The 24,341-nt window shown below is 41.9% G+C and overlaps 1 protein-coding gene across 2 annotated transcripts in view; it reads right to left on the reverse strand.

Annotated features, from left to right (window-relative positions):
• The window catches only part of cdh23 (cadherin-related 23), a 113,011-nt gene that overhangs the window by 46,720 nt on the left and 41,950 nt on the right, over positions 1–24,341 (reverse strand). For both annotated transcript variants that reach the window (XM_047029620.1, XM_047029621.1), the window contains 10 exons: positions 23,893–24,018; positions 22,440–22,643; positions 21,712–22,170; positions 21,422–21,538; positions 20,813–21,037; positions 20,480–20,649; positions 20,214–20,351; positions 19,856–19,975; positions 4,325–4,502; positions 3,492–3,703 (listed from right to left, as the gene is read on the reverse strand). In XM_047029620.1, the coding sequence (XP_046885576.1) occupies positions 3,492–3,703; positions 4,325–4,502; positions 19,856–19,975; positions 20,214–20,351; positions 20,480–20,649; positions 20,813–21,037; positions 21,422–21,538; positions 21,712–22,170; positions 22,440–22,643; positions 23,893–24,018 (1,949 nt within the window). The remainder of the gene's footprint in view (positions 1–3,491; positions 3,704–4,324; positions 4,503–19,855; positions 19,976–20,213; positions 20,352–20,479; positions 20,650–20,812; positions 21,038–21,421; positions 21,539–21,711; positions 22,171–22,439; positions 22,644–23,892; positions 24,019–24,341) is intronic.

The raw sequence follows: 24,341 nt of genomic DNA on the forward strand, positions 1-24,341 counted from the left end.
CTCCATATAGTCATACAACAACATAGATAATGAACACCTGCGCCAGAGGAAAGGTCGACAACCCTATCTGCTTGCTGTAGGAGGATCACCCCGCCAGATTGACCAGTACTACATAGATCTTGACCAGAAGCTCATTCCTTGTCAGATAGGTGGTTCCCTCTCTGCCTTTGATGAGTTGTTCAAAATCCACTTTTGCTTCAACTTGATGTATGATGATGCTCTTTTTCACTTCTTCACTTTCATGCAGACAACAGTATATAAAATTGACATTGGGAAAACCAAAGAATCGCCTAGAGTTAAAGAACTTCGTGCAAAACTAATCAACTAGGTTAAACAATCCAGCATGTTTTCTTGTTTTTTTTTGCCAATCCACCTTTGAAACTAGCCAGTTCCTTGTTACTCATTTACATTTTGAACATGGTTTTTATCCCAACAAGAGTTTCAAACTAATGTGTTCACAGCAAACATGTAGAAAGTGATTTTTTACAAGCCTTTTGATTTGCAGTCTGTTTATGGGTATAGTGCTTTCTCATTGTTTGATTGCTTGAACCACAGAATAAAAGTGGAAAAGAGTTTCCATTCTTGACTTGTAATAATTGATTTCCATGTATTAAGTCATTTTTGTTGTGGGTAGTGAATATTATCACTGGTTGTAGTGTTCACTGTCCAGAGTTGTATTTAACTCTATAAATGGATATTATCACTCTGGTGTAGTGTTATACTAACACTGTCCAGAGTTGTATTTAATTCTATAAAGGGATGTTATCCCTCTAGTGTAGTGTTATAGAAACACTGTCCAGAGTTGTATTTAACTCTATAAATGGATATTATCACTCTGGTGTAGTGTTATAGAAACACTGTCCAGAGTTGTATTTAACTCTATAAAGGGATGTTATCCCTCTAGTGTAGTGTTATAGAAACACTGTCCAGAGTTGTATATAACTCTATAAAGGGATGTTATCACTTTGGTGTAGTGTTACAGAAACACTGTCCAGAGTTGTATATAACTCTGTAAAGGGATGTTATCACTCTGGTGTAGTGTTATACTAACATTGTCCAGAGTTGTATTTAACTCCGTAAAGGGATGTTATTACTCTGGTGTAGTGTTAAATAAGCCCTGTGTAGAGTTGGGTATTTAACACTGTTAGAATCAATCTAGTGACTCTGTTGTAGAGTTAAAACTGTTACACTAGTGTGAGTATTAAATTAGCACTGCTCAGTGAGATTATATATAAACTCTGTGATAGATAACATTTACACTTACAGAGCCAATTTAACACTACTGTTTTTACTGTGTACTTCTGTGGCATGTAGCCGGCCCGGTACTCTACCACTGATAGAGAAAGCGTCAGCGTCAGAGAGATTGGTAATGACCTTATCACTACGTGACTTACCTCAGATCTTGACAAATCACGTAAAGGCAAGCTGTCGGCCCACCCAATCAGAAGTTCGCTTCACCACGGACGCTAGTTCGAAAAAGCTGTCTGATGCCTGCGTAAGTGCGTAACAGATTTTTCACTGCTGAAAACCTAGAAACTAAAAAAGTGCGTAGAGTTTCGGAGTTTGTAAGTCGTTATGTTAGCCTGGCTTCAGAAAGGTACTTAAAGAATGTGTGTGCCAGAGCCAGACACGTCAACAGAGGTCCAAGTCCAACCAGAAACATCGGGTACGAATCATGAGTTTCAAACTTGTTTAAATAAATACATACGTATGCATGGCCGCGGAAACTAGGGGTGCTGAGGGTGCTGCAGCACCCCCTGACAGCACGAGAATTTAAAATGATATTACTTGAAAGTCCACCACCAAAGTGAAATGTGAAATGTGAGTCGCCGAAAAAAAAGTTTCTGTTTTGTTCTAAAAACGGGCTATAAGCCGCTTCTAAATATATGCCGCACAACCACAAGAAAACCGGGCAACAAGCCGCGCGGCTTTATTTCCGAAAAATACGGTACTCATAAAAATTATCTGAATGTTTGATATTAGTATAAACAATAGGTTTGGAGGTGAACTGGCTGCAACTGACGCAAGCACACAATTTCCACAGAAATTCTACACTCTATAGTTTTCATTATAATTGACATTAAACATGACAGCCAAATAATCTATCTGTAGCTCAAAAGACTATGCTTTAGCTAGGTTAACACCACAGCCTATGGTTAGCACATGCATCCAATATGTTAGCAACAGGAAGTTAGCAATGCATCACACAGTCCTCTATGACTACTTCACTCAGAGCAGATGTCAATCATGACACTCACTCCATTTTTATATCGTCAAATAACAAATAAAAACAAACAGATAACTACTGTTGGGGATTTTTTGTGCGTGACCTCAAGAGAGGAGTCAGCTAGGACGGGGGCAGATGAGGAGAGGAAGATTGTTTATCCCCATGTAAGGAATTAGGTGAAAGAGGAGGCTGGTTGGGTCCCATGCTCAATAATGGGGAGAGGAGTGAGCTGGGAGAGTCACTCTCCCCCTCCCGTTAGAATGTTCTTTCCAGAGAGGGAATCAGATCAGGATGACCTGGTAGGGTTGTGCAAAAACAACCACGGGTTGTGCAAGAACAATCATGGTTTGTGGAAGAATGGCCACGGGAAGGAGGGTATCTGTTGATCGTGAACAAACTGTGTGTGTGTCTGATAATTGCCAACAGATGTGTGTGACGTAGTAAGACTGTATAAAAGTTCTTGTCTATTGAATACATGTCGGACTTCCCTGGCTAGGGAGGCTCGGCGTATGAGGGACTTCCCTGGCTAGGGAGGCTCGGCGTATGAGGAACTTCCCTGGCTAGGGAGGCTCGGCGTATGGGGAGCTTCCCTGGCTAAGGAGGCTCGGCGTATGAGAGACTTCTCTGGCTAGAGAAGCTCTGCGTATGATTCCAACCTACCTGGGAAATAAAAGACGAAAGCCTTTGCAATCAATCTCCTGACTCCAAGCCTGTTAATTCTTGCTACACTAAGAACCACTTTCGAGGCTCCAACACTACTAAAATAACAAAAATCTTTTTTGGAACGTGGACTGTTTGATTGTTTGTCCCATCCTCTAACGTGGAGGGGGCGGGACATATGACGTGTATACTGCAAGCCACCAGGGGGCGATCAAGATGTTTTGGCTTCACTTTTGGGGAGCTGTCCTGTCGTCTATCTTTATATACAGGGTATACTTGTTACCCAGTAACACTGGGACTGCAGGGTGCACAGAGCCTGTTTAACACTGGGACTCTTCAACACTGGGTCTGCTTAACACTGGGATTGCAAGATCCACTGTAACTCCTCTACACTGAGGCTGCTTAACACTACGGGCTGCTCAACACTGCAGCTGCTCAACACTGGGGCTGCTCGACACTGGGATTTACTAACACTGGGTCTGCAAGCTTCACTGGGACTACTCAACACTGGGGCTACTTAAAACTGGGGCTGCAGTTCACCATGAGTGAGTTAGGCTGAAGTGTAACAACAGCCTGAAGACGTACAGATAAGAAAGAGACAGACCTCCATGATGTGCATGATGGTGCCATTAGTGGGCCTGACGAAGACTGGTCTGTTGTCATTGACATCGATGACAATGATGTGGAGAGCGGCAGTGCCCCAGAGAGGGGGGAGGCCGTGGTCAGTCGCCACCACGGTCAGGTTAAAACGCTCAAACGATTGCAGCAGACGCAGGGAGCGCACCAGGCCTGAATCTGGGTCCAGAGAGAACGCGTCTGGGAAGCGGAGAGACAGGGATGAAGAAGGAGGGAGAGAAAGAGAGGGAGGGAGGGGTGATCAATGGTGTGATGTTATTTGCTGACTTTTGGTTAGACAGGTGGTCTGGGTTGGTCTCCAGGTGGTCACGGTTGGTCTCCAGGTGATTAGGTCAATCGACAGGTTAGACAGGGGTGGTCTACTGGTGGTTAGGGCTGGTCTTCAAAAATTCTGGGTGGTCTACAGGTGGTCTGGGGTGGTCTAAAGGTGGTCAGGGCTGGTCTACAAACAGTCTAAGGTGGTCTATGGTGGTCTCAGGGCCAGTCAACAGGTGCTCTACAAGTTACAAAGGTGGCCAAGGCTGGTCTACAGCAGGGATGGGCAGTATTCGTGATACATGTATTTCAAATAAAAAAGAGGGTTTTGTTATTTGTATTTGATAGGGTTCATATTTTGTATCAAAATACTTTTAATACTAAAACACAGTAGTTTATTTTGATACATGATGTAGCTGTATTTTGTAGTTCATTTTGATACTGTAAAAAACGTTTTTAGTATCTTATTTTAAAATACATTTTGATGTATCTTCTTTGCCAAACCATGGTCTACAGGATCAGGGGTGGTCTACAGGTGGTTCTTACCGGCACCAGGCCCCTGCAGACTGTAGGTGAGCAGGCCATTCTCTCCCTCATCCAGGTCTGTGGCGCTCAGAGTAATGACTGACGTGCCGCTGGGCTCGTTCTCAAACACGCTAGTGCTGAAGACTGCCTTGGAGAATCGAGGGCGGAAATCATTCACGTCCATGACTGTCACCAGAACCTGCAGACATGAAAAAAAGTAGGGGCTGAACTTAGTTTGTTTTCATGTTTCATAAAACCGTGCGTACGCACAACTGTACGCAATGTTCCCTTTATAAATCACAGATTACCCACAAGTGTGCGTACGTGAATCAGCATTGTACCCCGCCCTGAACATGCCCATTTTTAACCATAAATAGTCAAAGCAAAGCACCTCATGAATGCTAATCTAGTATCTCATCATGACCCTGGCATGGGATTGTTCTTTACGGTGAATCATAGCGCATGACAACTTCTCAGACACTGTTAGCCTAATGATGGAGCCCGAAAACTCAGAAGATTTGGTGGCCTGTAGATCACCAATTAAAAAAAAACTGTGCAGTGGCGTCAACTGTGCCAGTGATACCGCGAGTCGAGCAATTTGAAAACAAAAGCGCTTTGTTATGAACAGTAGATTAAAGTCTGGACTGATAACAAGGACATAGAGCAGGGGTGTCAAACTCATTTTCACGAGGGCCACATCAGCATTATGGTTGCCCTCAAAGGGCCAGTTGTAACTACGATGTAACGTCAGTCACAATGTACAAAACAGTGTTTTAGTTGTAGCTATTGTGAACATAGGGCCTATTCTGCTGGAATTGCATTCCGCGTTTTAATTCTTGGACAATCTGCTGTTTTTCTTGGAGGATGAATTTGGCATATTTAAGGGCACTTATTGTTTTTGTTAGTTTTATTATTGGGGTGTGCCTGCCTTCGGCTAGCACAAACCATTGTTATCTCACATATATATTATTGTGAGAATGCTGTTAAGCATTCTCACTATTGTTTTTCTGTTTCTCTTTATTGTTGGAATGCTGCTTCAGCATTCCAAGTATTGTTCTTTGAATCTTTATTCAACTTCTTCTATTTCTTCCGCGCAACCTTTCAGCGCCTTCAAATCTTCAGCTATTAAAACCGTTCAGCTATCAAAAAATTCAGCAGTTTCAGGCCATGGGCGCTATGACTTTTCAGCTTTGTACCTCTTATGGTTGAATTAATATAAATCAATATTCATAATATTTTTAACATGGGTTTCCAATGGAGTTTTCTTTCAAATCCTTTCAAACTTCTTCAACTTCCAAATCCTCCTTCTTCCTCAATCTTTCAGCTAGAGCCACCATTTAAACTTTAAAACGTTGACAAAACCCTAAACTATTTTTACATAATTCAGCTTTTTGATATCTATTCAACTTTTTTTTATATCACTGATTATGTTTCGTGACTTTTTAAAACCGTTTCTGAGATTTACATGGGTGTTTACGAGAAAGCCCTGAGTTCAGACTGAATCGCTTAGAGCGGAGGGGAGCTTCGGATGTCGTTGAAAACATATTTCTAGTTTGCCACCATTGCCACAATTTTTGCTCTTCATGCTTCGTTTTTGGATCAATAGATAGCTAATTTTGTGCTGGTTGTAAACAGTTGTCTGTGGAATCTAAAAGACTTACACATTTGTTCAGAGCCCCACGAAAGCGAGACAAAGTCCACCTCTCGTCCCATAGAGTCCAATGCAAATGTGGTGACAAATTCTTCACAGAAAACAAAAAATAACAAGATTTATAAACTGCCGTTATAGTCGTATTTCTGAATGCACAGACATATAAAGGACACCTCTGGTTTCGGCAGAGTCTTGGGTCTCAGAAAATATCTTTATTTTTTGGATTGGACGTATAGTTTTGCGTCTACGTTAACTTGTTTGAGGTGTGGATTCTTGCAAAATTTCTGGTATTCTCTGCCCTCAGAACGTTAGCAGCCATAGCTGCACCATCACCGTGGCAACCACACAAACAAGCGCCAGTCTCTTACACAGGTGATTGGTATTAGCTGATTAGTGGAGACACAAGACAAGCTATTCAGTCAACTCGTCTCATTCAAAGAATAAGAGCACCACAACACAATTACTACCACTATTGATACTGCTATATCTTATGCCACTACTACAACTACTAATTCTGCAGATGCTGCAAATATCTCTTTTACCAACTACTATGCTAATGGTACTGTTTTGTTCTACTACACCACTGAGTGCGTTCACTTGACCATTAGAAACCTGATAGCAATGTTGGTTTATGCCAATAATACGATTACTCTGTTCACATGTGTAATTAGTTATGTGATTACTCAAACACGTCTACATGATTCTTTTTATTAATCGTTGTATGCTCCACGGACAAAACTTGCACCATCATCCTTCTGCAACAGTGTCGCCGTGTCTTCCTGTATCGGCCCTACTGCTGCATGTTTCATTCAATCAACACATTGAATCCTACTATGAAAGCTGAGTAAATGCACTCAATGATAGGCTACATCTGCTACTGATATTACTATCCCAACTATAATTTCAGCTGTTAAAACTATAATATTCTTGTTACGACTAACTAACCTACTTCTTCTTCTGTTTAACAGTTCAGCTTTTAGCTTCTTCCGCATTGTAGGCTATTTAAGCTCTTAGCTTTGTTAATGCAGTTCAGCTTCCACACTGCCTTTTGAAATTCAACTATTTCTTTGATTGCTTCACAACGTTCAAACGTATTCTCGCGCATTGTATTTAAGCACTTAGCTTTGTTAGATGATGCAGTTCAGCTTCCACACTCCCTCTTTTGTGTGAATCATACATTTTTAAAATTAATTTCAGCTTGCGGGTATTTTCTTATTGTGAGAATGCTGTTAAGCATTCTCACTATTGCTTTTCAACTTCTCAGTTCTTCCGCCGTTTTTTGGCCTTTAACTAGTCCTGCATACTTTCACCGATTCTTACAATTTTGGTATCAAAACGTTCAGCTCCTTCAGGAGATGATGGCTATGACTTCTGGTATTGCTCACTTTTATACTTTTTAAAGAATTAAGGTTTTTGTGCAAATTATTCTCCCATTAAAAGTAATGGTAAATCCTTTCAAATCATTCAATCAAGCTTCCTCCTCTTTCAAACTTAACTACTTCAGCATACTTTCAGCTAGAGACACCATTCAGCCTTTAAAATGTTCACAAGACATTCAGCTATTCCCAAATGATTCAGCTCTTTCAAATATATTCAGCCAATTTTGAATTGTGACAGTTTGCAATACATGAAAAATGTAGCTCCTTCTTGATTTTTATGATTGAGCAGCCAGCAGAGTGGCACACTCTGCTGGCTGCTCTTTTTCTGATATTCAACTAAATTGTCAAACAAATTCCTCTGACGTTCATATAGTTTAACTTACAGAAACAAGTTTTACCTTAAAATGTAGGAAAATGTGTCCTCTTTCAGCCAATTTAACTACTAAAGAGCTCACATTTATAGATTTTCAGTTTTGAGCCTTGAAGCAAGAGCAGCCTTTCAAATTCTCTCACTGACTTCAATGGAGAGGTGGGTAAAATTCGTCAGAGAATTTCGAAAGTAGACGTGTTTTTAAATTGCCGGTAGAGTCGTATTTCTGACCGCACAGACATGTAAAGGACATCTCTGGTTTCGGCAGAGTCTTGGGTCTCGGCAAATATCCTCATTTTTTGGATTGGACGTATAGTTTTGCGTCTAGGTTAACTTGTTTGAGGTGTGGATTCCAGCTAAATGTGTTTTTTCTCTCTGCCCAGCTCGTTAGCGAGTGCAGCTGCTCCATTGCCGTGGCAACCAAACAAACACACACCAGGAAACCAAAAGGAACACGTTTTCGAAACTGCAGGTAGAGTCTATTTCTGACTGCACAGACATATAAAGAATATCTCTGGTTTCGGCAGAGTCTTGGGTCTTGGACAATATCCTTATTTTTGGGATTGGACGTACAGTTTTGCGTCTAGGTTAACTTGTTTGAGGTGTGAATTCTAACTTCATTTCTGTTATTCTCTGCCCTCAGCGCTTCAGCAATAATAGCTGCACCATCACCGTGGCTTCCACACTGCCTCTTTTGTGTGATTTTTAAATGTATTTCAGCTTTCGGGTATTTTTCTCATTTCTGTATTTTCAGCAATAAAAAAACGTTCAGCTCCTTCAGGAGATGTGTGCTATGTGTTTTGGTATTTCTCACTTTTATACTTTTTAAAATATTAAGGTTTTTGTGCAAATTATTCTCCCTTTAAAAGTAATGGTTAATCCTTTCAAATCAATAAAAAAGCTTCTTCCTCTTTCAAACTTAACTACTTCAGCATACTTTCAGCTGGAGACACCATTCAACCTTTAAAATGTTCACAAGACATTCAGCTTATAACTTTCTACTAAATGTTCACTATTTTCAGCTTTTTTAGCATGGTCAGCTATCCCCATTCAGGTTTTCAGCATTCTCATTGCTGTTTCACAGGAACAGCCTTTTCTAGTTATTATTGTTTCTCTTCACACCCCTAAAACTCGGTCAATATTTAGACTACATAGACAACCCAGGTGTCAAAAGTTTCGTCTTGCTAACGATTGAGTTGCTTGTATTGGGATTTACGTTCCGTTGTACAGTTTAGGAGGTTACAACGTTTTTGTGGCGTCAAAGTGCCTTTAGTCGACGAAGGGTAATCTGTGCTAGCTACGTCACCACGTCAACACACGTTAGCAACGACGCATGGATACAACGTGATAGAGACGTTCTAGCACGCAAATTGGAGCTTGGATTACCAGTGAAAAATACCACCCCCAAAAAATCCCAACCATTTGGCTTTGTTGAGAAGGCGATTTCGAGTGGAACTGCAATCTCGGATGTTTGATTTAGGTCGTCAAAGTCTTTGTAAATTGAGCGAGTGCGGGTCGCCCGTGAGACCGCCTAGTCTTTTAGGCGGCAGCCATGCTGAAAGCGTCATAGTAGTATTTTCATAGCTAATTTTATAGTTCAATTTTACACGAAAAAAAAAGGAAGAGGGAAATTTTATGATGATATGACTATTGTGAAGACAGCCAGGTGGTGAGATTTTAATGTAGGTTGCTGTAAAAACGTTGATTTGTTTGCTACGTGAGAGCCTCCAGTCAGCCTCCATTGACGATTTCCGGCAGCAACAACACAGGTTTGAACACAAATTTGATCATTTCTGAACTGTCCAGTCATGCTTTAGGGAGATGCTTTTTTTAAGTAGCCACATAATTATTAGGCTACTAAACCTATACCAATTCTGAATTTTATATGCTGAAAACATAATTTACATCTCAGAAATCTTCATATGAAAAATATACATTAAGCTTATTATTATCAATATGAAAGAATGCTCAATGCATCTCCATGTCTCCTGATATAGGTGGTAGAGATTGAGAGTGAATCAGAGGCAGGGGCAGCAAGCAAGGGCAGTGGAGACAGCTCTGTTGCTGAGATGAGTGCTGAAAGGTGACAGGTAGGTGAAGATGTCCCATTGCCTATTGGGAAGTTTAGTTTTCAAAATATTTTAATGTCCAGCCCCTCAGTATATGTATAACAACTATGGTAAATAGTTGTGGTAAATGCACCAGAATGCGGGAAATTGCATCTACATCTCAAAAAATTCTAGGGGAAAAACCCCCAGACCCCCCGTGGGGGGACACACAGCATAATGTGTGTCCCCCCAATCTCAAAATGCTGCTGACGCCCATGGCTACAGTTCTGTCTTCAATGCCACAGCTATGGCTAAACTTTATTATGTCTTATTACACGGCTGTTCTTTAATGCTGTAGAATGCTCCATTCACTTGAATGTGGCTTCCCAACGTTCTGCGGTGAACAATTTTCTCATATTTGACCGTTGCTATGCACATTTGACCGCTGTCAAGGGAAGTGGCCTTTTTGCCTCGGATTCACATCTTTCGTAGCACTCCGCAAGTAGTCCGGTAACTTTTCAACCCCAGCGTACTCTGTTGCTTAGCGACGTCAGCTGATTTGAAGCCTAAAGAATGTTGAAAGTTTATGAAGTTCAACGTCTTTGGCATACTATTTCTCTGCTGATCAACAATACGAATGGTCACAAATACATTGTAAAAAGACACACTGTGTTAAGTTATTTTTGTTGGCAAGTAGCCGTGTAATAAGCGGGATAATGCATGGAACGCTGGTCATTATTGTGAAAATAAGCCCCTTCAGGGCGAAACAAAACCCCTTCGCTTCGCGTCGGGGTGCTGTTTGCCCTGTCCGGACTTATTTTACCGATGATGACCGGCGTTCTATACATTATCCCTTACAAAAGAAACATTCTAATTTCCGGCGCTTTCAAACAATCAGTGAAGTGTGGATAGCAACGGCAGCTAACTTCTAGCAAACTGCTTTTGAATTAGCCATGTCCCCCTAAATTAATATCGAACTTATTTACGTTTTGGGGGGCTTATTTTCAGTTAGCAGACGGTACTATTTGAATCGCAATTCCATCTGAAATACTGCCAGTGACAACGTTGTTACAGTAGCTTGTTTCAAAGGGGGTTCCTTGTTTCAAAGGGTGTTCTTAATGAATTATGCAATATGAGTAGGCTAAATGCTTGAAAATATCACTAGAAGGGAAAACGGACCCACCTGCAACGGACGCAAGCAAGCACACCCTACAATTTACCCAGAAATTGTACCCTCTCTAGTTATTATTATTATGCATAGCAATTGGTGCGAAGTTTTGAAATTTGGCACACTGATTTGGAACGGTCTCCTGATTATCGTCAGCAAAGTTTCATGTCGATCCCTGAAGCTCTATAGCGCCACCAAGGCGTCAAAGTTGGAGGTTCGTTTACGCCCATAACTTTTGAACCATGAGACTGTTTTCTTAAGTGAGGTTTCATTAGATTCCTTAGATGCAGACGATTCGACGGAACCCTATGGCGACTTTATGAAAAGTTTTGCTTTGCTGCTTTAGCTACTGAATTTCCATATCGAATGCTGCTTGGCCCCTTCATTGCTGCTTGCAGCTATATTTATCTCTGTGTTTGGTGTCAAAATGCCGACAGAGATTGTACTCCAACGACCAACATCGCCTTATAACACCAAATACATAAAAAAAAATTTCCTTGAAGCACAAACATTCGCTTTCCGTTCTTTATTTAAATTGCCTTCCATCCAGGGCTGGATGCAGCCTGCTTTGACTGGGGGTGCAGTTAACATTTTGGGGGGGTATAATGATCATGGAAGGGGATCTTGTTATTTTTTATATTGATAGGCCTACCATTTTTGAGACTGCTTATCGATCCGAGTGTTAAAGGCGCGGAGCTAGGCGTTGTAAACATACGGGGATTAGCCCAAACCTAAGAGGTATTCTGGGTTTGTTGTGATGCTAGATAGGGACTTTCACACTTAATGCAAGCGCGCATAGCGCGCAAGCGCAATTTTTTGCCCTTCATTTGAACGCAGAATAGCTTTTTGAGCTTTATGTAAAATAAACATTGCAATTTTCCAATTGGTAAAACCTTGTCTAGTGAAGGTGAAGTCTTCATCATTTTTGGCTCCAAATTGTCGACAGGGGAAGAAGAAACATGCTACCTTGGCTGAGTACTCTAACCAAGTTCGAGAGCGATACCAACTTGGGTTGAATGCCCGAGGACCTTGGCTTAAAATGCGCATGGTGAAGGTTTGCAGAACCGGCTCCATTGGAGTGCTGTCATTCAACCCATGCTCGCCTTCACCCAGTTAAACTTTGCGTTTAACACTGATGTGCATACACTGCTTATTAGAAGCGGGATGTCATCACTTTGCCGTAACATAATCGAAATGCATTGTGAGAGATGTAGTTTATGGTCAATGCACGCTGTAAAGCAGCGTAGACTTATTTCGATACACCATTTAGCTTCCGCGGGCCACATAAAATGTGCGGGCCTTGAGTTTGACACGTGACGTGTAGCGATTGACGGGAGCTCAACGACTGAATTTCTAGTTTTTGACACGTGAGGATATTTGCACAGTAATAAATAAATATATTTAGTTATACACTGTGTTCTGCGGTTATCTAAAAGTAGCATATGTGATGTTATCTTGTATTCCATGCAGTTGGGGAATCTCCCCCTCCTGCACCCCCGTAGTGGACAATCTGATGGTAAGGAAGCACTGAATTTTGATTTAAAATTTGAGTTGGATTGTACAAGATTTTTATGGAACAATTATCACACAGTACAAGCGCAATTAACACTGCTGGGTGTAATCTTCATGATAATCATGAAATTGAATGAAAAAAACGTGTACGAGGAAAACCAAATATATAAATATTAGAGTAATGTTCTTCCCACATTCAATTTCTGCGGTCTGACTACAGTACGGTCATCTGTGTCACCAATTCCAACTGTTTCCAAAATGTGCATAGGCCTACGGGAGGGTCAGAGTTTGCGTGGAGGACCGCACATTCTCCCGTCAAGTTTGTTTTTTTATAAATCACAACCTTTGCGTGGAAAGTGGCGTAAGCATATTTTCAGCCCCGTTTTGTGCGTACGCAAGCTTTATAAATGAAACCCCAAGGGCGGTCCTAGCACATTTGGCGCTCGAGGCGAGCTTCACTCGTGGTGAGCGTAGTTCAGCAAGTCTGTGCTGAACTACGCTTTGGCCACGCCCCCCTGTTCAACGGTGCACACACGGTGCACGGGGACATTCACTCCCTCATTGCCTGCAAATAATTAAAATAATAAATAATAATATTATTATTATTATTATTATTAATATTATTATTTATTTAATTATTTAAATAAATAATAGTTTTTTTAGTCTTCTGTTCTGTTGATGCCTGGCAAACAACAATCTTGGAAGGTCTGGGTCACTTGTGGCACATATTCACTCATTTTGAGCAATCTACCTGAACAAAATTAGACTAAACGGAATTCACCAAAATTTCATGATACATCGAAAATGACCCAAAGTGCGGTACAGCTAAACTTGAACTGATGTTTCGACTGAATGGCAATAACGTACGTCATTAAGGAATGTCAGAAGTCACTGCCTAGATAGCGTTAGCTAACTATCTAGCAAAATTACATACAATCCATTCGCTAAAGTTGACAATACAACACTTGGATTTTTACCATTCCTCACTTGTTGACAAATTGCCGTGTTTGTCTTCCTTAATGCCCAATGCAACAACACTACAAATATCTTAGTCGTTGCATAGCACATCCATTAGGCATTAAGGACATTAAGGAAGACAAACATTGCAATTATTGGGTGTGCTATGCAACGAGTAAGATATTTGTAGTGTTGCACTATATTGGCTTTATATGTGCGCCCCTATTTTAATCGTGTTTTTTTTGTATAACGTAGAATAAATGGACATATCATTTTTAAATAGGCTACCCGCCTCTGTAAAATCCTTAAAGAACTAGTTTATGTGACAGGGAGTAGGAACACGTTCAATGATAAGGTACATCTTTTCTTCTTAACTCCACTAAAGTGCCCGGGGCAGTTCACGCATTCATGAACAATTTCTTATCTGGAATTCATCAGATAAGACCAGAATTTAAGGATTTACCTTAAGCCTTTGCACATTTCTCATATTCTTCCTTTCTTTTCTTCTTAAATTTCGCCCCGGATAGCTTTTGCCTCTTCATTATTTCGTTCTTCAAAGTTCTTGAACACACACACTCTAATGCCTCACTGTGCTATGTTCTGATAACACCAAGGAGGTACGTACCCCTTCCTTTTTTAAAGGGTACGTATACCTGGATTTTTTGAATGTCAAAATACTGGTTGGAGATATAGAGGGGGGCGCAAGAAAAAACTGCCCAGCATTTTTTTTCTGGGCGCATTTTTTTGCGCCCCCCCTCTGAGTGGCGCCCTAGGCGACCTACTGCCTGTAGGAAAGACCGCCCCTGATCTTTAGTTATTCAAAAAAACATATTTGGGCTACCTTCGGTAATAAAAGTTTGATGATTAATGTGGATGATCACATAATGCCCAAACGGGAAAAGCTATATAGCCTTTTGTTTAATCCGCCACCACTTAATAACTTCTGTTAAACTTGAGGGTGTCAAACGAATTACAAAATCACTCGGGAAATGCATGTCACGCAGCCTATAGCTGCCATGCTGTTACGATGCGCCACCACTCGTTTCTTCATTTAAAGTTTTACATCGGACCATTTCTTCTTCATTTCTGCCATGGTCCGGTTTTCTGAACCCACAGCATTTATGGCCCTATAATAATCATAATAATTTCATTTGTAATGCACATTACATTTAGCCAAACCTCAAAGGGCTACAGGTAAAAAACAAGAAAGGGCGCAAATAGTAACAGTTTTCCACTCCGCTGACTTTCTTTTGTCTAATACCTGATGACAGGCCGCTAACACATTTTCTCGCCTCCACCTCTGTTGTCAGAACCTCGATCTCACAGTCACCGTAATTCTTTGGATAAACGCAGCTGCGTTTACTAACTAACGTTCATTTTTGTTGTGGCGTTTATTTGAGGGCTGCGTTTATTCGAAGAAATACTGTAATTCAGACAAAGAAATGACCTCAGGAGTGCATTTACAGTCCATCTGCATATTCATTTATGGTAGGAGGCAAGGTGGTGTCAGTGGCTCGTTCACGTGCGGTCAACCTCGTTGATTGTGATTTATAAAGGAAAGGTACGCAGGACCTGGCGTACGACCAGTTTTACATATTACTGTGCGTAGGTACTTTTCGAGTTTTGGCCGTACGCCATTTTTGGTATGAAAGCTGCGCAATCCTTTATACATGAGGCCCCTGGTCTTTTACTCTACGGGTATAAACTTATATAGGGGAGAGTGGGGTGAGTTGTACCAGTTTTTACTTAAAGTGACTTTAAAGTGAGGCCATGACAGTAATGCTTCCAACTAAAATATGTACATATATTTCAGGATGTGGTGCATCCCTGGGAACAATCACTTTGGATCTGAAATATAGTAATTAAGAAATATAGCTTTCTGAAAAAAAGTGGTCTCGTGGCACAACTTGCCCCCGGTGCGGGGTAAGTTGTGCCTTTAGAGAGAATACAATTGGGTAAATTGTCCAGTTCTTTTATATCCTGGCCTTGTTTCTTTTCCATCTTTCTTTTTTATTCTCCATGTATCATTTTAATGACATCCTGCATATGTTCATCTGCCTCGCCACCTGATGAATGGACTTCCCCTTCTCCACCTCTTCCACTGCTTTGTCCATGTCCTCTAGAGGAGCGGAAGCCCTGCCTGTCTTCCTCTTATAACTCCGTGGCATGATGGTCTATTTCAGTTTTCTGTCTAAAATTAAGAATGTCACATAGTTTTATTGATAAAATGTAAGAATACAACATACAATTACAATAAAATAATATGTTTAAAATATTCATAAGTGGCCCAACTCACCCCTGGCCCTTTGGCACAAATCATCCCAATCCGACAAAAAAAATGCAGCATCCAACAGCTAAAATCAGCAGCATTTTGAGCTAAAATCATGCTTGCTATATAGACTCATTGTGTAGCTTACCAAAGCACTAAAACGTGTGAAATGTTTTCAAACTTGTCTATAACTGTTCAGACACAACAATCAAAAAACGTTGATCATAGAAAATTTACTTTGGAAGGCAAAAAACTGTTTTTTGAACTTAAATGTGCTTACCTCTCATGCAATGAGGCTCTCTTCTTTGCAGGATGAGTAAAATGGCTGACTTTTCAAAAATATGTGGTCACTTGACCAATTTCTTCTATGATTCTGGTTCCCTAGAAACAGGGGGGGGAAACAACTTCCCCGCTGGCACAAATCACCCCACTCTCCCCTACTGTTGTATGTGCCCACCTATTTTCTTGTCTTATTTTACTACTGGTAATTACAGATGCGAAGGCAAAGTTCCTGATCTACTGGTAAATTTTTGTTCCTACCCTCACCTATGGTCATGAAGGTTGGGTCATGACCAAAATAACTAGAGTACAAGCGGCCAAAATGGGTTTCCTCAGGAGGGTGGCTGCCGTCTCTCATAGAGATAGGATAAGGAGCTCCGTCATCTGTGAGGAGCTCCGAGTTGAGCCGCTGCTCTTTGTGTTAAAAGGAGCCAGTTGAGGTGGTTTGGCATCTGGTAAGGATACCCCCTGGGCGCTTCCTTAGGGAGATGTTCCAGGCACATCCAGCTGGGAGGAGGACTTGGGCCCAGGACTAGGTGGAGAGATTATATCTAAATATAGTGGCGTACCACTAAATTGGAGGTTTTCCGCCTGGCCTGGAAGGACAGCCAAATAGAGTACAAGCAAGTCCTCATCAGGTCCAGATCAGAATATTTCTCTAAGTTGATTAGTAAGAACAAACACAACACTAAGTTCCTATTTGATACTGTTGCAAAACTCACTAAGAAAAGTACACTCTGTGTTAGTTCAGATCTCTCTCCCAATGATTTCTTAGATTTCTTTGACCAAAAAATCTATGCAATAAGGGACAAACTACAGACTAGTCCTGGAGGAGTGGCCATCAACACTGATTTTCCCTCTGTACCCAGCATTCTGCATGTTGAGACTCTCACTCACTTTAACCCTATTTCTATGGAAGCATTCATCAAGCTGATAGATTCCTCGAAACCCACTAGCTGCCTTCTCGATCCCCTCCCTGCCAAACTTTGTAGGGAACTTCTCCATATTATTGGACCGCCCATGCTTAGTATTATTAATGAATCTCTTGTAACTGGACAAGTCCCTGACGATTTCAAACAAGCTATTATCAAGCCCCTTCTTAAAAAACCAAACCTGGATCCAGGTTGTCTTAGCAATTACAGGCCCATTTCAAATTTGCCATCTCTCTCCAAAATTTTGGAAAAAGCTGTGGCAAAACAGCTCACTGAGCACCTCTCCTCAAATCAGCTCTATGAACCTCTCCAGTCTGGATTTCGTCTTCACCACAGCACTGAAACTGCATTAGCCAAGGTAGTCAATGATCTATTATTAGCCTCTGACGCGGGCTTTAGCTCTGTCCTTGTTCTTCTAGACCTAAGTGCAGCTTTTGACACTGTAGATCATGAGATTCTCCTGGAACGTATGGAGAACTATGTTGGGATTTCTGGTACTTCACTTCAGTGGTTCAGATCGTATCTATCTGATAGATCACAATATGTCCACTATGATGGTTGCTCATCCAGGAGCTCCATTGTAAAATACGGAGTACCACAGGGTTCAGTTTTAGGCCCTCTGTTATTTTCACTCTATATGTTGCCTTTAGGAAACATAATTAGAAGTTTTGGGGTAGATTTTCACTGCTATGCAGATGATACTCAGCTATACATGTCTATAAAGCCGGGAGAATTTCCACATGCTATGGAAACCTGTGTTTCCGGGTTGAAAACTTGGATGACTGCAAATTTCCTTCTTCTTAATTCGAATAAAACCGAGGTTCAAATTTTTGGTCCGAAAAAACACCGAAATAATTTATCCCATCTAACCTTAGACTTAGACGGCGTCAAAGTATCTCAAAGCCAGCTGGTAAAAAATCTGGGAGTCACAATGGACCCAGACCTTTCATTTGAGTACCATATTAAGCAAATCACCAGAACAGCATTTTTCCATCTACGTAATATTGCCAAAATACGAAAATTCCTCTCAAAGGATGATGCTGAAAAACTAATACATGCTTTTGTTACGTCCCGATTGGACTACTGCAATGTGTTGTTCTCTGGCCTCCCAATTACCTACCTAAAAAACTTACAGCGGGTGCAAAATGCTGCTGCTAGACTATTGACTAAAACTAGAAAGTTTGATCATATAACATCGACTCTTATCTCTTTACACTGGCTCCCTATCCAAGCCAGAGCTGATTTCAAAGTTCTACTACTAACTTACAAATCTCTGCATGGATTGGCACCACTGTACCTCTCCGGTCTCCTTGCACCCTATTGCCCCGCAAGGTCTCTAAGATCTCAAAATGCCGGCTATCTGGTAATACCCAAAGTTAAGAAAAAAACTGCTGGAGGTAGGGCGTTCTCATATAGAGCACCTCTTCTTTGGAACAAATTACCCATCTCAATTAAGGAAGCTGATACTGTCTCGACATTTAAAACTAGATTAAAAACGTTCTTGTTTAGTCAATTCTATGATTGTTAAAGGGAAGTATGTGTGTACTTTCTATGTAAACCTGGGATGTGTGCTTGCCTATGTGTGTATCACATGTAACTTTTAAATTTTAATTATAGCTTATGTTCACATTGCCCAGCTAGATGTTACAAATAAAGTAAACCTGTTACTGTATATTGTTAGTATTATTATTATTATAGTTCCGTTGCTGTATATTGTTACTGTTATAGTTTTTATTACTAGTTGGAGACAACGGGGGACTGGCTGTTTTCATCCTTATTCGTATAAGTATAACCTACTTTAGAGTTCTTTCCCCTGGAACAGATTTCATGTTCCAACTGAGGGGGGCTGTCGTTGTTTTGGTGTGTGGGGCTGCATCAAATACCCTTTTTGCTCTGTTAAATTGCTGCACTAGTCCACACTTGACCGGTGGGGATCTCATTCTATTTTGACTGTAACTGTTAGCTGCTCCTGGCATTCTCTAATCCCTGCTCTCCTCTCTGTCCCCCCCCCACACATTCCCTGTGGTGTGGGGGGTTTGAGCTGTCAGGACCTGCTTGGTCGTCGGTCTGCCAACGCTGAACCAGGTCGTCACCCGGAATCCAGTCTCCATGACGGCCAACAGCGAGTTTCCCGGTCCCATCCAACGTCTATAAAGCCGAACAATGGATTTTGGTGTTTCAAAACCCATTGACACTGTATGACTATGTTTAGCTTGTGTTCTGCTCCTCTCTCTTACCAACCGTCTCTGGAGGAGGGGATCCCTCTCTGAATTGCTCCTCCCAAGGTTTCTTCCATTTTTTCTCCCGGTGGGAGTTTTTCTGGGAGTTTTTCCTTGTCTTCCTTGAGGGTTTAGGTTGGTTGAGGGGCAGTTCTATGGGCGCATGTGAAGCCCTCTGTGACATGCTTGCGTGTAAAAAGGGCTATACAAATAAATTTGATTTGATTTGATATCTCCACACTGGCCTGGGAATGCCTCTGTGTCCCCCAGTCGGAGCTGGTTAATGTGGCTCGGGATAGGGAAGTTTGGGACCAGAGCTGAAGCTTCTGCCTCCGTGACCCAACTCCGGATAAGCGTTTGACGATTGATGGATGATTTACAATTAATCACGTGAGGAGTTTTAGCTTGCCTCATTGACAACTGCTGAAATGTGTCATTCACTTGATTAAACTTCACGACTCATCCCAACAATCTTAGAGATCTGCCTCCTTGCATTATATTTTATTATTTGGTCAGGAAATGCATGTAGGAATAAAGTTTAACACCAAATAATCAGCTATAGAAGGAGCACATCTGCCCTTTGACCGTAATTTGAGTCAGTTGCTGCTCATTTGTACTTTCCTAAACTTTTTTGTTGTTGTCAAGTCCTGGCAACATTGTAGCCAGATACTCATCACACCATGTCGCTCACTGTAGCCTAGTGACCATTAAAATGAATGCCGTCCAGTCACTTTGTCGTTGTCGGTGTGAGTGCAAGGTTATTCCTACCTGCACTGAGTTTTCCCGTCGGTTGTTGGGGCTACCTCCAGGGTTGTCCCTGGCAATGGCTGTCAGGGTGTAGTGGTCCTTAGTTTCTCTGTCCAGTGGTGAAAGGATATAGATGTCTCCCTGGCAGAGAAAGAAGGAGGAGGATGAAGGGGATGTCATCATCATTTGGATTCAGGTGGCTGAGCAGTTAGGGAATCCGGCTAGTAATCTGAAGGTTACCGGTACTGTAAGTCGCTCTGGATAAGAGCGTCTGCTAAATGACTAGATGTAAATGTAATAATTTGTGCCATAAACAACATAGATTAGTCAATTTGGCAGGGAAAAATCAGTAGAGTAAGTTTATGTGTGTTAAACTTACAGTGGAAGGAGTTATGCCAAACTTGCCCTCTCCATCCACAAGGCTGTACTCAATGACAGAGAAGAGCCCAGAGTCTGCATCTGAGGCACTCACTCTCACTATGATGGTACCCAGGTCCACGTTCTCAAACACAGGCTTCTGCACAGGGGCAAGAATACACACATCAACACAGATATACTACTTTCCTAACTACTAAACTACTCTGACATTGAGTGTACGGTACTGTCATTGGTGGAATGTTTATTTTTGGTATGGATTGAGTGTACCTGGTACGAGGGCTGTTTGAAGACTGGATTGTTGTCGTTGACATCCACTATCCTCAGGTAGACGGGGAGCTCAACATACCTAGGTGGGCTTCCGTGATCTGTAGCTTGCACAGTGAAGTTCAGCCACTGGACCTGCTCAAAGTCCACAGTCCGGTTGGCCACAATCTTACCTGTAGCAACAATACAACTGTCACTGGGGGAGGGGGACTGAAAAGGGCACACAGTATGAGTATGTGTGTAGCTATGCTCCTATATGGGAAAAAAATGTGTCCCCCATAGAGTACATTAATTCAGCCTAAATAAACTGATGGAAGTATAATCGCAGTGGCCTACCAGTGGATGGGTCCTCCAGCCTGATGTAGTCCCCTCGGGGCAGGTGCAGCAGCTGATAGATGATCTGGCCATTGGGGCCCTTGTCTGGGTCCACGGCAGACACAGACAGCAGGGTGGTTCCGGACTGGGCCCCTTCCAGAATGCTCTCTGAGAAGTTGGTCACCCCGAAAGGGCGGAACCTTGGGGCGTTGTCGTTCACATCTAGTATGTTCACGGTCAGCCTCGCTGTCAGACGGGAGGGAGGATTTGTTCTAAAATAGTACCATGATAGTACCTTGGTTGTACTGAGACAATACTGATTTGGTATTGAGGGCGAACTGAGATAGTAATGAGGCAGTACTAAGGTAGTATTGAAATAGTCCTGAGGCAGAACTGAGACAGTAATGCTGTCTAAGGTAATCCAACAAGAGATGATTAGTACAATATAGGTGATTGCATGAACTACAGTATATACAAATGATTGGAAACATAGTATGGCTTAGCAGGAAACATGTTTCAGCCAAACCACTTTCATTAGGCAATGGGGAGAAATACACAGAGTCATCCAACTATATTTGGACTGTGACACTAAGATTAAAGATTAAATAAAGATGAAGACCATGATCTCACCATTGGGCACACTGACTGACATATCGATGACATCACTGGCATTGTCATGAACTGAAACGATGATCTCAAAGGTGGCAACCAGCTCTCTGTTTAGTGGGTTACGCACAAATACGGCACCTGAACACGCACACACACAAACACACATTTTAAAACTATCTAACAATGCAGACAGTGTTGTTTGAGATACTTGTATTATAATATGCAACATGTTATTGCATCATGTAAAATACAAAAAAAAAATGTATTATTTAGAAAGACAGACTTGCTCTATATTCTACATTGTCACTCACCGGTGTGGAAGTCGATGCCAAAGGACTCCTGCAGACCACCCACAGGGTTATTCCCATCATCCTTTGCTTCCACTGAGATAATGTAATACTCCAGTCGGGGTCGGAGGTCGGGGTCAGTGGCAGTGAGCGTTGCCACCACCATGCCCGGTGGTGTAGACTCGTTAACGTTGATATTAGTCACCGGCTCCAGGAAACGTGGCCGCGAATCATTGACGTCGTCCAGAACAACGGATAGAGTGGCCGTGCCCGACAGAGAGGGTGTGCCTCGGTCTGTTGCTATGACAACGAGGCGGTAGGAGCTGCGCTCCTCACGGTCGAGGGTGGCGTTGCCCACAAGGACGGTGCCTGAGAGAGAGTCAACGATGAAGCGGTCCTGGGCACCGCTGTCCAGTCGGTAGAACAGCCAGCCGCTAGAGCCTGAGTCAGCATCACTGGCCGACAGCTGAGTCACCACCACGCCTGACACACACAGACATGCACACACACACAGCACAGACACACACACACACATAAATACACACAAACATGCAGACGCATACACATATACAAGCACACACATCCACAGACACAAAAACAGACATATAGATAAGTTTGTGTAACAGGACAAGAACTGTGTGCCATTTCTGACAATGAGACTAACACAATTAGACAGCATGAACACGCTACACATATACCCTAGACATGTTATACACACATATTTATTTGGATACACACAAGCTCACACACACCTGTAGGGCTATTTTCTGGGAGATGTACGGTGAGGCTGGAGGGGTTAAAGATCGGGGGGTTGTCATTCAGGTCCAGGATGTTGACAGTAAGGGGCACGCTGCTGTTGAGCCCGCCCACATCCTCTGCAACCAGGAAGAACTCCACCCGGGGATCCAGGAAAGCCTCGCGGTCTAACCGCACCCCCAGTCTCACTTGCACCTCACCTGCAGCACGTGCATGGGGGCACAATCAGAGGACAGGCATGCACTTGTTGACTGTGTATAAGGTGTTGAGTGTTGATAAGATTTGAACAATTCCGATTCCTTATCAATTCCTGCTTATCGATTCCTTATCGATTCCTTGTGTGCGTCCTGCACCCCCCCCAAACAACCTCATTTTAAACTAATTTCTCAAACTGGCTTTGAAATGAGCTAATACTTACCACCTCTAGCCCTCTTCGGGCCTCTGTTTTCAAAACAAAATCTACTCGGACATAAAAACTTTCAGTTTCCTTGTGTTCAAGCTTCTATTACTCAACACCAGTAGGACTTTCAGGGGTCCTAACAACAGGGGAAATAACTGAGTGTCACCTTTCAAAGGAGACCATTTACATGCGTGTACTCCAAATGGTTCAACAACAGCTTTCAATGTGCTTTGGGTATGTTGTTTAGGCGTTTTCAGGCACATTTAACAGGACTATTAAAAGGTTAAAGAATTAAAATGCTAAGTTTAATAATGGATTAAAATTTGAGAAAGTTTGCTGATAACACATGCCCCCTGATAATGTGAAGTGATCAATAAGATCAATACTAATGGGAGACGAACACCGGAGCTAAAATGTAAGCTTCAAATGGCGGGACAGAAGATAACTTGATCGACTACACACAATAAAGGCAAATTGCTTCACACAGTAACAAGTGGTTGTGATCACTTTTGAGCAGTTTAGCTCTACCTTAGATAGTTAGAGATGAAGCGTGAACGTTAGCTGTGCTGCTGCATGCATCGAACACATGACGTTCCAGTAACTTCATTTCACAAGTTCATTCCATGCTGTGTGTTCAAATGCTTCTTCATATTTGTAGTATTTCCTACCTTCGACGAAATAAACATTTTACACGCGTTACAAGTGGCGTTGTTGTCATTTTGTCGTGTGAAATACAACCAAACTTTAGAACGCTTCTTTCTATTTGCCATGTTTGCTGCAGTCTGAATAAACTATAAAAGTTTGCGTATGCGCAACAGCACAGAGAATCTTTAACAGAATTGTTAAGGAATTTTGCTAACGATTCCAAGGAATCGATTCACTGGGAACTGGTTCTAAACAAGAACCGGTTCTCGATACCCATCCCCAACTGTGTGTGTGTGTTTGTGTATGATGTGAGCATGTCTGTTAATCTTCTTGTGTTTAGTAACATGTGTACATGAGTGTGCATTTGATTGTGTGTGTGTGTGTTTTGAGAGTGTATATTAGACCTGTGCTGGCATCCACTGTGAAGAGGTCCAGTCTGGAACCCAGTATACGATATTTGACAACGGCGTTGGGTCCGATATCCCGATCTTCTGCCAGAACTGGCCCATTCAGCACTGTCACGGTGCTGCCTGAGAGACAAATGGAGAAGAAGAATAAAGCAACAAAAACAGAGGTGGAGAACACAACAAAGAGAAGATAAATCCTGATACAGCTGCCGCAAGCTGATACACATAACCTGTGTGTCATAAAGATGTATGTTTTATGATTGAATTTACAGGAACCTACATGTGCAGGGACAGGAATTGTTGGCAAATATATAACAGGAATAGTGTGTAAATAAGGAAAAGAATTGTGAAGAAATGGAAGTCAATGACAAGGAGATAGATTTGAACCTGCAACCTCTTGAGTTGCAGTTAAACCATAGACCCATTCTTTGACCAAGCATCAAAGC

This window comes from Hypomesus transpacificus, chromosome 11, assembly GCF_021917145.1.
Source record: "Hypomesus transpacificus isolate Combined female chromosome 11, fHypTra1, whole genome shotgun sequence".
Classification (NCBI taxonomy): domain Eukaryota; kingdom Metazoa; phylum Chordata; class Actinopteri; order Osmeriformes; family Osmeridae; genus Hypomesus; species Hypomesus transpacificus.